The sequence below is a fragment of the Asterias rubens genome, chromosome 21 (assembly GCF_902459465.1).
Source record: "Asterias rubens chromosome 21, eAstRub1.3, whole genome shotgun sequence".
NCBI classification, from domain to species: Eukaryota; Metazoa; Echinodermata; class Asteroidea; order Forcipulatida; family Asteriidae; genus Asterias; species Asterias rubens.
In genome coordinates, this window is record NC_047082.1 from 366,100 (window position 1) to 381,958 (window position 15,859).

General features: G+C 40.3%; 1 protein-coding gene across 3 annotated transcripts; it reads right to left on the reverse strand.

Annotated features, from left to right (window-relative positions):
- Positions 1-562: 562 nt before the first annotated feature.
- LOC117304536 (protein EFR3 homolog B-like) lies at positions 563-14,984 on the reverse strand. Of its 3 annotated transcripts, none has more exons than XM_033789057.1 (21): positions 14,572-14,984; positions 13,473-13,521; positions 12,550-12,677; positions 12,034-12,184; positions 11,242-11,363; positions 10,681-10,824; positions 10,281-10,409; positions 9,982-10,060; positions 9,218-9,530; positions 8,817-8,955; positions 7,973-8,021; positions 7,742-7,835; positions 7,095-7,252; positions 6,591-6,752; positions 6,178-6,309; positions 4,880-4,956; positions 4,636-4,760; positions 3,990-4,075; positions 3,169-3,333; positions 2,601-2,650; positions 563-2,292 (listed from the first exon to the last, which is right to left on the reverse strand). In XM_033789057.1, exons 3-21 carry the CDS (start codon positions 12,654-12,656, stop codon positions 2,181-2,183), a joined length of 2,394 nt encoding a protein of 797 aa, XP_033644948.1. In that variant the 5' UTR covers positions 12,657-12,677; positions 13,473-13,521; positions 14,572-14,984; the 3' UTR covers positions 563-2,180. The 3 variants fall into 3 exon arrangements, with proteins under 3 accessions (XP_033644948.1, XP_033644947.1, XP_033644946.1); XM_033789056.1 differs by having other exon boundaries at positions 13,473-13,549; XM_033789055.1 differs by having other exon boundaries at positions 13,473-13,585.
- Positions 14,985-15,859: the final 875 nt, after the last annotated feature.

Here is a 15,859-nt window from a genome sequence, read left to right on the forward strand (position 1 = left end):
TTCTGTTTCAGTTGGGACGGCCCAACTATAGTTGGGATCCAGAGATATGTAACAAACTAGACGGCTGTTTTCAGTTTGTCTCTGTCATCAGCGAGTTATATAACTCTATGGTCATCAGCCACAAAACATTCGTATAACACCTTGAGGGGGGTGGGCCGGCCGTGCGTGATGGGCGTGGGTGGGGGGGGGGGGGGGGGGTTGTAGGACAAATTAATAGATTGTGTCGAGCATCTGGAACCGAACTTTTATAGGACAAATTATTCAATTTGGACAATTAAAACAAAGAATGTTTAAGATTACGTGTGTTTGTTTTCCCCCAAAAACTCTCTTCTTACACATCATACACTTGTTTAGTTATCCTGTCCTGGCAAACAAATTCACATAAATTAACACAATCTTTTCCTCTTTTGTTTTACGTAAGTCCTGAGATTTGAGAACACTCAGAAGATACATGGAATAGTGGTGGAGGGGGGGGGGGGTACACCATGCCATCTATTGAGCACAAAGTGCTATTATTACAGTTCTTATACGAGCAGAAAAAAACTTCCAAATTATGACTCCGTTTCGTTTTGTTATAAATCTTTATTAAGTTCAATATTCCAGCAAGTTTATAATAGTTCTCCCTACCATCCAAGTCTCTAAAAAAAATGCTTTGCATATAGAGGGATAACCGGACAGTTTCATTTGGGGGGTAATTAAAACAGGGGCAAATACATTTATCGTATCAAACCATTTATTTTTTCATTTTATATTATCTCATTTGGGTGGATCGAGGGGGGGGGGGGCAAAGAAGGGGGAGGGGCTACCCACTCTAGTTATGCAACTAAATCCATGGGATACACAATATATGACCATTTGAGAGGTCAGTAATTACTAGTAGCCATATATTTTAGCATGTAGTACCAGTTAATCAGCCACTAATCAACAAATGGTCCTTCAGCCAATTTGACCTACGTTTCAAAATTAAATTGACACTACTTCAATTTATATGATATAGTCTTGAATAAAGTAAACTCTAACTTTGTCTCCTGTTTGAAACAACCTAATTTTATATTTTCTAATTTCAATTCTTACCATTTTATTTATTTTGTTTATTCTTTTGAGTTTTCCCTTTCCTGTAACTGGCGGCTCGTTCACTGTTAGTTTGGACAATAAAAACAAATACATCCCCTTTCAAATCAAAGACTTGTATCTTGTGTTTTTAATCCATTTCAGTTATCAGTTCTTCAGACCATGTTATCCGAGACATGTTTACAAATCAGCCACAGAACCTTCCAGCAAGCAGTTTGTAAAAAACACTGGAAGAAAAAAAAATCATTTCTGTCTTCAATGATCCGTTAAACCAACTTGCACCTAATACCAAGAACTGATTTATAAACAAATACAAATAAGGAAGAGTTTAACTTCTATGGATTATCTGTACACAATCATCATAATGACATTTGATATAAAATAATTACTATTAAATACCTTTACATATTACACATTGCTAGATAAAATTCTTTTTCTTTAAACAAAAAATTCTACTTGAGCCTGTTATTGCACTCCTAGAGTTTCAATGTTTCTGTATCATTAAGGGTGTTACACAGGATTGGTAGAGCTTACAAAATACTGGCAGACAGTGTTCATGTTTTATGTGATCAACAAAGTACTGGTACATGAAATAACAAACCTGTACAATTTTGAGTTCAATCTATTGTCATAAGTCTGGAGAAACTAGTGAAAAACCGTTATTATTTTGTTTTACCCATTCCCCAATGACTTTAAAGCACTATACTCAACATTTTCCAAGTCCTGTGTGAAAATCAACAGGCACTATAATACTCAGGTGGGACTCACACCCACAACCTTTGCCATTCTAGAACAGATGTCTTACCACTAGGTCAACGAGAGTGCTGAGTGGCTGAAGGCAGTGCAAATCCTTTGACAATGTTTTAAATGAAAACGTGATACCACTATTTTTAGTGATAGGTTTATACACTGACCCAAATGGAATTAAAAATATACATGAAACACTTCCACTTCCACTAATAAATCCCTCTTATTCAAAAATGAAATAATAAAAAACAAATGAGTGATATAAACACATCTACATACAATTAAGTATGTCTAAAATGTAACCAGCGCTTTTGTTGATCAGACGGTAAAACTTAAAATATTTTTAAAAATAAATGACTCTACTAATAGACACAAAGTTCTGGAAATTTCATCTCGTACGTTGGGACTGATTGAAACTGTAAGGGTGTTGAAGGATCTGGCCTAGTCGGGCTCCCTGCTGGTGTCTGTGGACTCCTGCAATACAAGTAAGGAAAAATATGAGGTGAGGGACCATACACAGCAATAAAAGTTCCCTACTTTATATTTGGAGAGTTAAATAACTCTTAGCAGATAATTTGTGGTCGAGTGGTTAAGAGCACCTCACTCAAGCACTGGAGTTTCAGCAGAGTGTGGGTTCGAGTCCTGGTCTATGCACTTGTGTCATTGAGTAAGATACTTTATAATAACTGCTTTGCCCTTGCGAGCTTCAGTGATTAAACTCACTTATGAGGCATCCTTGGTTTCATTCCAAGAAAATAAATCTCAATAGTAAAAGTACTCACTTTGTTACAGTGTCCAGAATTTCATTCAGTTTCTGCTGCCACTTTTCGTTCTGCCAAATTAAAAAAGCAAAATGATAAAATACAATGTTAATAATGAGTAATTTATGCCTGTTTATTTTTGAAGGAGGCCTCTCTCTCTTATCATCTCTTTCCATTTGACTGTTTCTGTTACACCAGTATACCAGTTTATGTTTGTTGTTTTTATTCAACTAGACTTCAAGAAAGACTCTGCTAGGAATGAAACGTAAGGCCATTCTTAGCTTACCATTTTTGGCATTAATACTAAAGGTCCTTTCGGTTGGAAAGCAGGGCCCAACTTCATGGCTCTGCTTACCGCCGAATTCTGCACTTATGATCACCATTCTCTTTGCGCGGCAAGCGCAGAATTTCTGAGCTACCTGGGCAAGCATGGAATGTGTAGTTAAGTGGAGTACGCATGTGCACAAGCAAGAATTCCCTGCTAACCTGTGAAATACGCTTGACATAAACGCAGATTTCCCTGCTTCCGCAAGCGCCAATTCCTTGGTTACGGTAAGCAGAGCCATGGAAAAGCTATTTTCTAACTTACTTTAACCTCTGCTGCAGCAGCCAGTTCATCCAGTGTGGAGTTCTTGAAGCTATGGAGAACGTCCAACCTCTTCTGTCGTTCTTCTTCGACTGAGCTATCGTTGATGCCACTCAGTAACACTTGCTTCAAACTCTCAAAGGTCACATGCTCAGTCAGGTGCTTCTGCTGTAAACAAAATAATATACAATGAAAATGACGGTAATAATGTTTATTTATTTATTTATTTTGAATCATCATTATCAAAAAGTAGCTTAGCATAACAAATTTACGCTTACCAAACTACCATGTCACATGGTGATTTTTCACATTTGTGATTGATGTCCTGCTCATAGCAGACAATTGTAAAGCAATATTTTCAGCTTAAGCCTAACGCCTTCTCGGCACAAAAACCTGCTTAGCACAGAAATCTCTTGAATTGCAAAAATAGGTTACGGCCAAAATACCATATACATTCTATTGCAGCGCTAGTACCCCACTCATTTCTTGCTTAGCAAAAGTATTTTGCAAGCAGTTTTGTCTGCTTAACAGCTTGGAAATTGGACGCTGGTCTCTTCGCTTGATGATAACTGGTAGGTCATTATATTTTTAACCACAGTCCCGCTCCAGGGTGCTCCAGGGTGTCCACAAAATGTTGCTGCAGGGTGCCCTCTTGATCAAGATAATTCTAATGCTCCCAGAAAAAAACTAGTTGAGCCATCTCCTGTTTGCTCCTCCAGCACTGCCCATCTTTAATACCTTTGGAACATTTGTGCTGATGATTTACTCAATAGTCTTGCAAGGGGATGTTTAGTGCTGGTCCCTTTTCATACTCCTAGCCTTACCTTTACCCCCGCTGTTGAAGCTTGGAGTAGCTCAAAGTCAACATGAATGGAGCCAGCGTCTGTTACACTCCTTGGACGTGTGTCAACTAAAAACAGAGAAAAGAAATCAATTGTAATCACTGCATAATTTAGGCGTGTCGAGGCTGAGCAGTCTAGTTCTCTGGACCCAGGCTCTGGTGTTGTCAGCAGAGTGTGGGTTCGAACCCCAGTCAGGAGACTTGTGCCCTTGAGCAAGGCACTAAACCATAATTACTATGTAAAAAGTTGGGGAGGTGCTGCATTGTGCTCTACCAGCCAAGCTCCTAGTGGATCATAACCATGCTCACATTCTTACGGACTGTAAAGGGGGTTACCCTGTTTCAGCCCCAGGAAGTAAGCGGCAATGTTCTCTGGTGACATTTGATTTGAGTCCACATCTCAAATCAGTTTAAGTGTAGCCCTCACGTTTAAGTAGCCTTATGATGTATGGGGATATTACATAAAGCTACTTCCGGACAAAAACTAACCAAGCAAATAACCAAATAAACCAATAAAATTATGCTTATCTAAGTCAGGTTTCTAACCCAAGTACCATTCCTCGTGTATTCTCTGTGACTGTGTCCTGCTTATTTTTGCTGAGCAGAAAACTGTTAAGCAAAAGACTTACCATTCCTTGGTTCTTGTACATGAATGTAGGGTACAGAGAGTCGGGATACATCATGACCACTGCTTCCCAATGCTTCACTTATACTGTCAACTTGGAAAAGCAGTTCAGGTGCCAGACTTCCTTGACTAAACAAAATAGAAAATTACAAAGAGAATAAATGACTAGGTGCCCTTCTGGTGTGTAAAGCGCGATATAACAATCAACTATTATTATTACTCCACATTAGAAGGTTATCTGCACTCACCCTGTACTTGGGACTTTGTCTTCCACACTAATTGGCGGCAAAAGATGAGGAGTGGACTTCCGCCTCGATTCGATCACCTGTGCATAAACAAAAACAGAAGGGAGCACATATAGTACACAAGAATGAAAACCCAGAAGGGAGCACATATAGTACACAAGAATGAAAACCCAGAAGGGAGCACATATAGTACACAAGAATGAAAACCCAGAAGGGAGCACATATAGTACACAAGAATGAAAACCCAGAAGGGAGCACATATAGTACACAAGAATGAACAGAAGGGAGCACATATAGTACACAAGAATGAACAGAAGGGAGCACATATAGTACACAAGAATGAACAGAAGGGAGCACATATAGTACACAAGAATGAACAGAAGGGAGCACATATAGTACACAAGAATGAAAACCCAGAAGGGAGCGCATATAGTACACAAGAATGAAAACCCAGAAGGGAGCACATATAGTACACAAGAATGAACAGAAGGGAGCACATATAGTACACAAGAATGAACAGAAGGGAGCACATATAGTACACAAGAATGAACAGAAGGGAGCACATATAGTACACAAGAATGAACAGAAGGGAGCACATATAGTACACAAGAATGAACAGAAGGGAGCACATATAGTACACACGAATGAACAGAAGGGAGCACATATAGTACACAAGAATGAACAGAAGGGAGCACATACACAAGAATGAACAGAAGGGAGCACATATAGTACACAAGAATGAACAGAAGGGAGCACATATAGTACACAAGAATGAACAGAAGGGAGCACATATAGTACACACGAATGAACAGAAGGGAGCACATATAGTACACAAGAATGAACAGAAGGGAGCACATACACAAGAATGAACAGAAGGGAGCACATATAGTACACAAGAATGAACAGAAGGGAGCACATATAGTACACAAGAATGAACAGAAGGGAGCACATATAGTACACAAGAATGAACAGAAGGGAGCACATATAGTACACAAGAATGAAAATATCCAAAACAAAGAATTTTCCTGAGCCCAATTTTATAGAGCTGCTTAAGCACAAAAAGCAGTTCAACACAACAAAATTATGCTTACCAGAACAAGGTGACCAGCCAAACTGCCACGTCACATGTACAATTTGTTATTGGTATCCTGCTCATTTCTGCTTAGCAGAAATGTGTCAACCAATATTTTCCGCTTAAGCAGTTCTATGAATGGACCCTGGTATGTTTGCTGCCGCCTAAAGCCTTGACATGACAGTTGGAGAGGCTAGGTGATGTCTGCTTATTTAACGCAACTACTTACCTGCCAGACATGTTGACACAATGATGGTATAGCAGTCAACTGACCAATCAAATTCAAGTACTGTGCTACGATGGCGTGGATTGCGTATTGATGGGAAGTTGGTATCTTGGAGGTAGGGTCACAGGCATGATCCTAGAAAAAGTAAAAGCAATTAAAATTATACAAAATTACAAGGGGTGTGATTGTATAAAATGAAAATATTCTAATCAGAATTATGTGGATATCCGTCCAAATTATTGGACTTTTATTAAACTTTTGTTAGGTGGTTTAATATTCCTTTGCACAGGCATTCATCTACTGTGCTACACTCGTATTACCTGTACAAAGAAGGTACAGGAAGACATGCCTTGTAAAATCCCTTACCAGGTTTATCGTTTAACCCCCGATTCAAGACTCTTTTTGACAGAATATACCTGCAGTGCCAGGGCTAGCTTGACCAATCCCACCAGGATGTCATCAGTGCCTAGCTCCACGCACAGCAGCGACATCGTGCAGTAGATGGCTACAAAGTTCTTAGTAGTGTTCTGGGATCGGATCAGGTTCTCAAAGATGTGCCACTGGAACTCAGCTCCATGCTGAGTGGAGAGAAGAAAACAAAAAGAATTCTAAATTTTCTGAGACTACAACAGTCAAGCCTGGCCGATACTTCCTGCAAATGCGAATGCGAAATGAATTTTTACGCCATTGGGCTGTTTCGGAGCGAACGTTTCGGAGTAGTTGAGCACACTTCAATTGATGCAACTTATTTGTTGTGAATTTGTGACACCAGAATTCGTATGTCATTCGCATTCGCAGGAAGTATGAACTGGGCTTTACCCAGGATACATCTTCCTTAACTTCTCAGTTGAATGGGGGCAGTTGAGGGCGGTTTGGGGCGGTTTAGAGCAGTTTGAGGACAAAACGGTTAAATCAATCACCTTTCTCATGAACATGATGTCTTGGCGAGACGCCTTCTCCACCTTCAGTTCAAGATCCCCAATATTCTTGACGATACCTCGGTTTGCATAGAGCTTGATGACATTCTCATGACGGTCAATAAGCGTGTGCAGAATCTCCTGAACGACAACTCGAATCCCTAAACAAAAACATAAGTGATTTGACTTAAACTCAAAGCTTACGTATTTGTGTGCGTCTGGGTATGTTTCTAAATCAGACAGAACACTTCAGCTTATTTAGGGCTCAAAATACATACTGGACTGCAAGCCTGATTCAAATCTAATTTGATTTTGACAAATGTACTAGAGTGGCACTTTGACCTGCGACCTCCTGTTTACTGTCCCCATACTCTCCTATGTGAGCTATCCAGCTATATGTTGGCAGTCCCCCTCTGCCAGTAGTCTCATGCCATTCAACTTGTAACTGCTTTAAAGCCAAGGATCACAGCTTGGCAACAATAGAAAAAATGTTTGCCATTAACATATAAACAGAACTGAATTTGAGTCAAATGAACAATCTGTCTATGTAGTAGTTACATGTGGCTTTGAGACGCTCTGAGCAAGACAGCGGTACCTCTTAGAGATTATTTTTGTTGATGTGAATAAATAAAACCGATATATTTCCATACCTGGGTTTGGCACGACAGACATATTGAGTAGAGGCTGGAAGAACGATGCTGGAAAAGTGGTTGCCATGGAATTCGTTGTGTATTTCGTTCCGACCTAAAAACCAATACAGATGATGAAAACATTGATTATTGTTGTTTGGGTGTTTTATGCCTTTTAAACCTTTGAACATAAAAGTTTAACTTTCAGAAATTAGTTTAAAGTACTCTAATAAAAAAAAAAATACACCTTACCTCCAGTAAACTTTTAAGAAGCATATCTTGCACAAGGATGTCTCCCTCTCTGAAATTACAAAGATAGGTTTTTTGTTTTCAATTTGAGCAATTTGATTTAAGCGAGTAAATAAAAAGCTTGGAGCATCTATTGTTAGCATTAGTGCTGAGTGACATTAAGCGGTGGGGTGTCCTGTGTACAAGGAGTGGTAGTGCACGTAAAAGAACCGATAACACTTATCATAGAAGCATAGGGGTTAACCCTAGTGTTTCTGGTTCACATAGCAAACACCCTTGTTTACAGGTTTCCTCAGGCTTGCAAGCTACAGTGTAAGGGTAGGGGTTAACCCCAGTGTTTCTGGTTCACATCCCAAGCACCCTTGTTTACAGGTTTCCTCAGGCTTGCAAGCTACAGTGAAAGGGAAGGGGTTAACCCCAGTGTTTCTGGTTCCCATAGCAAGCACCCTTGTTTACAGGTTTCCTCAGGCTTGCAAGCTACAGTGAAAGGGAAGGGGTTAACCCCAGTGTTTCTGGTTCACATCCCAAGCACCCTTGTGTACAGGTTTCCTCAGGCTTGCAAGCTACAGTGTAAGGGTAGGGGTTAACCCCAGTGTTTCTGGTTCCCATAGCAAGCACCCTTGTTTACAGGTTTCCTCAGGCTTGCAAGCTACAGTGAAAGGGTAGGGGTTAACCCCAGTGTTTCTGGTTCACATCCCAAGCACCCTTGTTTACAGGTTTCCTCAAGCTTGCAAGCTTTAGTGATTAAGTTCACTTCTTAGGCATCCTTGGTTTTATTTCCAGAAATATATACCAATTATAACAATGTGTCTGAAATTGACTGAATGATTCAGTGAAGTAGACTTACCCTTTAGCTCCTGAAGCCAGTGGATGATCATCTTCCTGCAGCTGGGTGCTCGTACGATCCTTAGGCATCGGGACCTTACCCATAATGAACATCATTATCTCAATCTTCTGATAATCCGGTAGAATACTTGCAAAAGCACCTTGAACAAATAAACCATTGGCAAGCTATATTTATATATATTTGGTTGTTTGTTTGTTTGTTTGTTTAGATGATCTTCCCATCAAGGGAACTCAGGAAACTCCCACAAGGGGATATAAACACCAAGCTGGTAACAGCCAATCTCTCTTATACAAACGTCTATGATTATGAATTGCACAAAATCAAGACATTGTGGAGTAACAGGCAGGGCAGTTTTGGGCAGTTTATGGAGTACAGAGTAACATCTTTAAATTTCAACTCGCCTATAGTATCAATGATTGCCTCTTCAAACAGTATCTCCTCGTTCTCGTCAAACTTGAGCTGTTGTAAGTCGGACGCAGACTGGCTCCCAGACATGGCCTGTCCACCTGACAGGCGCTCATCAACAGACGACCTCAAGTGGCGCAACAGAGTATTGAAGATCTCTAGGACGGAGGGTCCGACAGCGCCGTCCGCAGCGATGGCTACGATCTGTTTCAGAACCTCAACGATGCTGCGTTTAATTTTGGGTGTGTTCTTCATGTGTTCATCCAAGTGGAGCAGGAGAAAGTGTGGCGTGACATAGCCGTACTGGGACTGGGTTTTTTAGGCAAGGAAATAAAACCAAGGAAGTTTGAAGTGTACGATGGTGTGGATAGTAGAAAGTAGATATTACTAGTAAACTTACACCTTCAATGATGTGGACATTTCCTTTGGTAAGAGTGTCTTGACATTTTGACTGGTATACTCTGCCCGTCATTCAGGAGAATGATCTGAAGACAAACAGAGTACTGTTCGAAACGTAGAGACCAAAACTTTCAGATGCCCGAGAGAGGCTTCAGGCTTGAAGTATTTCTCAGATTCAAATATTTTAGTGAGAAATTACCACTTTCTAAAAACTATGTTACTTCAGAGGGAGCCATTTCTCACAATGTTTTATACTATCAACAGCTCTCCGTTGCTTGTTACCAAGATAGTTTGTATGCCAACGTATATTTTGAGAAGTTACCAATAGTGTCCAGTGCCTTTAAATGATTGAAAGACTAACCTGTATAGAGTACATGATTCCTTTGAAGACCTTGATGGCAAAGTTGTTTGGAACCCACAGCTCATGCAGGTCTAGATGTCTGTAAACAATGATACAAAATACAATTATTGCAGGCTCTGTCAAGGGGTCTAGAGGGTTGTACACCCGAGGGGGAAAATGGCACCCATGGCATCCATTTAGAATATCAACAAATGGTTGTTGAGAGAAACCCTCCTTCATTTGCACACAAAAACTTGCCTCAAATCTCTGATATGTACCTCAGAAGTAAAGGTATAAATGTATAAATACTTAAGTCTTACTTTAGCACCGGTTTAATAACAGCGTGGATGTTTGCGTATGCTGCTCGTCTCATGACGTCTCTTAGACAGCTGTCGGCCAACACTTCTGGCCTCTCTTCTGGATGCTCATGGACTGGCGATTCAAGATTGCTGAAATAAAAGAACATGTTACCCAATTACTTCTGGGTGATAAGAAGCAATAATAGTCAAGTGTTTTACCCAAGAACATTAGTGTAATGACCAGGATTCGAACCCACACTCTGATGGCTCAGCCCTCAGAACTTTAGTTTGATGCTCTAGACCACTTGGCCACAACACGCTAGACTTAATGTATCAATGTTGGTTTGGAATTGTATGCTCTACCCATCGACAGTAGAATCAGTTGTTTGAGCCTGGATAAAAAAAGTCAAACTCAACTAACCTGTCAAAGCCCTCGTTCATGTTGAACAAAAAAGAGGGAACGATTTTGTCCATGTAGGTCGTGTCCCAGATGTTGACTTGAAGTTCATCACTAACCGTCTTCCTAACCACACCCTGGAGTCCTTTCAGACCGGCCAGACGAATCCTACAAACAGAAAAAATAAATAAATAAATAAATAATTTCATATATTATTTCTGGACGAGATGTCAAGGACTCTCAGAAAAGCAAACTACATTAGCCAAGAACCCAATGGAGAGAAGGCAATGAAAACGTTTCAGTTATAGTTGTGGGAGTATCACCCTGGGACTACTACTTTAGTTTTAGTGGATCGAGGGGACTTCTCGTTATTAGCTTCACAACAGATTTCCTACCTTCCGCCCAGGTAGTAGTCAAAAAGCAGAAATCTCCCGAATTTCAAAACTCTACTCCGTGGTAGTAGAATATAAAGCAAGACAAGTTCTCTTAAGAACATAATCTACCTAGCAAATAGATACACACATGGTGTTACCGCAAACCAAATTGATACCTCACCATGCAATGCCTGAACTCCCATATACTTACTTCCGTCTTGTCTCAGCATCGTCGCTATTGTTATGGCACATGGAGCTGAACTTAGCGATGAAGAAGTCATAGGTCCTATGGTAGGAGGGTGTGTCTTCCTCAATCTGGGAGAACTTCACAAACTACAGTATCAGAAAAACACGCAAAAAGGAGAAGATTGATCGGGCAATTTCCAAGATGTATTTAAGGTTTTTTATGAAAGACGGTTTCGAGTATAATCATACTTACTAAGGCAGAGAAGCTGAGTTGCAAAGGACATGGCTACAACATGTTTGAGCTGCAGCCAGCCACATCAACCCATATCCACGGAGCACATCCAGAGATCCAGATTTGTTTTAGGAGGGAGGAAAACCAGAGGGTCTTTTTATCTTTAAAGTCCTATTTATATCGCTGTGCTACTCACAGCCTGTTTATATGTCTTATTTTCCATGAGATGTTTGATTGCCCATCTGGAGTGATCGTCATGTTTGACAGTGGTAGGTGTGTCTTCTTCTATTTTCTTTGGAGAAGAGATTGCCTAACCTCACAAGGCCCTGGACGGCTACTTCAAGGTGAGGGCAACATTAACATGTAACTGATTTGGGCTGTCAACCCAAATCAACTGTCACCAGGGACCTGTTGCCACCTACTCCTGGGGCTGAAACAAGAACATCCCCTTAACAAGCAATCATTATTACTATGGTTAAGTGCCTTGATCAAGGGCACAAGTGTGACGACCAGGATTTGAACCCACTCTCTGCTGCTGACAACACCAGAGCATGAGGGGGGGGGGGTATGTTAGAGGTGACTTACTGAGTTGGTTCCAAGAACTTGTAGTTCCGGCATATTGGATTCCAGCAGCTTGTGTACCATCTTCAAGAAGCTCTCTACAAATAGATTCAAGCTCTGTGCATGGCAGGCTAGAAGCAACTGATCCAGAGCTTTCATGGAGATAAACACATACCTGAAAGTGTGAAGAAACAAACACAGTCACAAATTAGAGCAGGCCTCAAAATAACCCACAGCATCCACAACACACTGTGCTTTTGCTGTGGTACTCCAAAGGCTTTTTCAAGCACAATATCAACCTTTGCAGACCGCGTTGATACCCAATGTAAAAAGAGGCAATAAGTAGAGCATCTTGCCCCAAAACACAAGTGTCATAACCGGGATTTGAACTCACATTCCGATGACTTAATCACCAGAACTTGAGTCCAATGTCCTTAACCACTCGGCTATGACACCCTATGTCTGTGAAGAAATCATTGACAAGTTTTGAGAAAGTGCCTGACGTACTCAATATGTTGATAGTTAAATCTTCTACTTTACCCAATCCTCTGCCTGTAGACATCTCTATCCAGCCTATGAGCCAAGTAACTTCCAATCCGATCAAGTTTCTCATTATGAGAAACCGCATAGAAAGTCAATTTCTCCATGTTACTCCGCACCAAGCCATCCTGTAACAAAACAAAATATGCAATGACACAAAGGCAAAGTATACCTTTGTTGTTTTTTTGGAATCTGTACAATTGGTTTAATCCTCTATAAGCGTAGATGTACACAATAAAACTAACCTATTAAAATTTCACTTCAAAGATGATCAGGTTTTTCAGATATTGCCCCAAAATCCAGAATATGTCCACCAAGGAAGAATAATCCCAAATAGTAATACACAATCTGAGAAGCATCAGTAGCAGTAATGCTTCTCAAATATTTACTAGAGCAAGACTTGAACCTTCAACCTATGGATTAATGGTCTAGCACTCTACTAATTGAGCTATCTATCTAGCCTTAATATTGGCAGTCACTTTAATTTGTCAATATCTTTGTTTTGGGGTGCCAATCAGAAGCCATTCAACCTGTGTTGCAGCCAAAGATCACACCCAAGTTTACAATACTTTATTTTGATAAAAGCCATATCCCCTTAAGGTGATCCCCCTGCTGCATTTTCTCAGGTTGCAAGCATGATACATCACAGAGGCAATGAAGGCGATTGTTCCCATGTCCCCTGGTCATACTTCACAGAGGCAATGAAGGCGATTGTTCCCATGTCCCCTGGTCATACTTCACAGAGGCAATGAAGGCGATTGTTCCCATGTCCCCTGGTCATAGAAATTTACAATTTCCTCTTAATATTAAGGTGCCCTTTAACAAAGAGAAAATTCTTTGGTGCCTTTGTCCTTTCAAAAACAAGGCACACAGGCCCATGGTTGTATCATAAATCCTTGGTTTTAGTAGTGGATCAGACTTACCTCAGGGTCTGCTGGGTAGATGCTTTCAACAAGGCGCTTGTAGCGTGGCCTAAACGCAGAAAGACAGTTACAGCAACCTGCATAAACGTAATGGGTCATGCCGGTAAGCGAGCCTGGTTTTGTGCCAAAAATAATGGGGAGAAATGGGGGTGGTTGGGGGCAAAATGGGAAAAAAGAGAAGGACAAAGGGCACTCATGCAGTACATGCACCATAGTGTGAGATAAATTTGGAAATAAATAAACAAAAAATCGATATCATATATATTTAAGGAAAATAATGTTGAAATGAAATGAAAGATCAATTTTGTTAGTATTGCATGTTGTTTTTTTGTTTTCAAGAGAAAAATAATAACAGTTCAGTTTGCATTATCAGCCAGTGAAAATTAAATAATGCACAAATTGGATTGGTGAAAGCATTTTTAAATATATTTCAAAATAAAATTTGGTGCACACAGTTCATGCATTTAACAAAGATTGCACCAAAAATGAAATCACAGTTTAACAAAAGTGTTGGGAAATATTGTGGGTTTAATAGTTTTTCGAGAGAAAATAAACATACACAAATTTTGATTAAATGGTTAAATTTGTTCAATATAGACCTATGATCATTTTTTAAAATTAGTTAGGCTTCTGCTACTGACACTAGTACGTACCAGTATACTACTTAAATACTTAGACCGGCGCCTTTGAATAAAAGTTTACAGGAAAGTGTGACTTATATATAAATGCTGTATAATATTATTATTGTTATTATTCAATACAATTAACCTTATCAAGATAAATGCCTGAATAATTTTGCCAGTGCCCCCCTTTTCCTCCCACTTGTTTGTCAATGTACAACGTATGTACAGATGTAAGTTTCTGCTTTTTTTAAGGCTATAAAGAAAAGAAAAATTTAAACTTTTAAAGAAGTCAACCAATAATAATATTTATATTGCCGTATTATAACCATGGAGCTACCTCCATGGTATAACCATGATAATTAAAAAGGCATAGTAACTAATAATAACTATCCAAACAAATAATTAACATCTGTATAAAAACAATTAATTAGGAATTTATTTAGGAGACATGTCTGTGTCATGTGCCTAAAACTTACCAGGCATTACGAGTTGACCACTGAACGATTTGAAAGCAAGCTGTCTCACCCACACTGCACTAGTGCTAGTGATACTCTAGTCAACTGCTGCAACCAACAACAGTGCAAGCAATTCAACTGCACTTTGAATTTCCAAAAACAGACAGTTCACGTTCAGCCGCCGCCCAATTCCCAAACAACAAATCGGACCACCACCAAGTCACACAAGACGAAGGGTTCTTCTCCACTTACTGTTGTTGTGTGCTGAACAAAGTATGCCAAAACGGATGTCAACTCATGATAAACACCGTAGAAATCAGATGGCTTGCCATAAAAGCACAGAAACAGTTATTTTGAAAGAGTTGGAAGATTTAATCGCCAGGCAGTCAAAGATCTGCCATTTTTTCTTCCCGAACTCTAATTGGCAACAGCGCCCTCAAGAGACATTGCGCAAAGGCGTTTAAACAATAATTATTTGGATCTCCAACAAGGCGAGCATTAGGCCGTGTCCGAAACGGCGACTTCGGCTACAGCTACGGCTAGATCGCCCGCGTCTGCCTATTCTTCACCACTGGTAGACGCGCTGATCTAGACGTAGCTGTAGCCGAAGTCGTCGTTTCGGACACGGCCTTATAGATACTTTTTTTCCGCACGTCGCCACCAATTTATCCGCCCTTAATTAGCTCCAAATCCACTGATGTTTACCGCATAATATACATCCATAGAAAAGAGAGGGCGAATAACAGTTTGTAATCAGGTGTCGCATGCAATTATGTCATCTATGCAATACTATCCGGAGGACATTATTGCATATGCAATAGTGTCCGCCGGACGGTTTTGGATATGCAATCGTGTCCGCCCGGACGCTGCTGCATGATGCAATTGTGCCCGCCCGGACACATTTGCATATGCAGTTGTGTCCGCCCCGTGCAAAACCGTCATTTTGCAGTAAATTAAACGCCCTTGGTCGACGGAACACGTTCGCCATTTTTTACAAGCTAAGTGCATGTCATGAATGACATGGAAATGTTCGGCCGTTGGGGTTTTGTTGCAATCATAATACGTGAATCAGTGCATGCACGCTCGATCGCTTACGCACGCACATCGGCATACGTGTACAGTCAGCCCCGGACACGGTTGCACATGCAAAAATGTCAGGAGCGGACAGTATTGCATGGCGGACACAATTGCATCGGACACCGGTCACTGTAATCAGCACTCATAAAACACACCACAATAAATCATTGTTCTCTTCTTTAATAGTTGTTGCAAAAATATATTGACATTCTCGTTCAAAGTTCGCTTCTCA

Coding starts and splice junctions, on each gene's coding strand:
- LOC117304536 (XM_033789055.1), bottom strand. Junction 8,956..9,217: donor GGCAATCATTGATACTATAG/GCGAGTTGAAAT, acceptor TATTTGTTCAAG/GTGCTTTTGCAAGTATTCTA. Junction 2,293..2,600: donor ATTCTGGACACTGTAACAAA/GTGAGTACTTTT, acceptor CTTGTATTGCAG/GAGTCCACAGACACCAGCAG.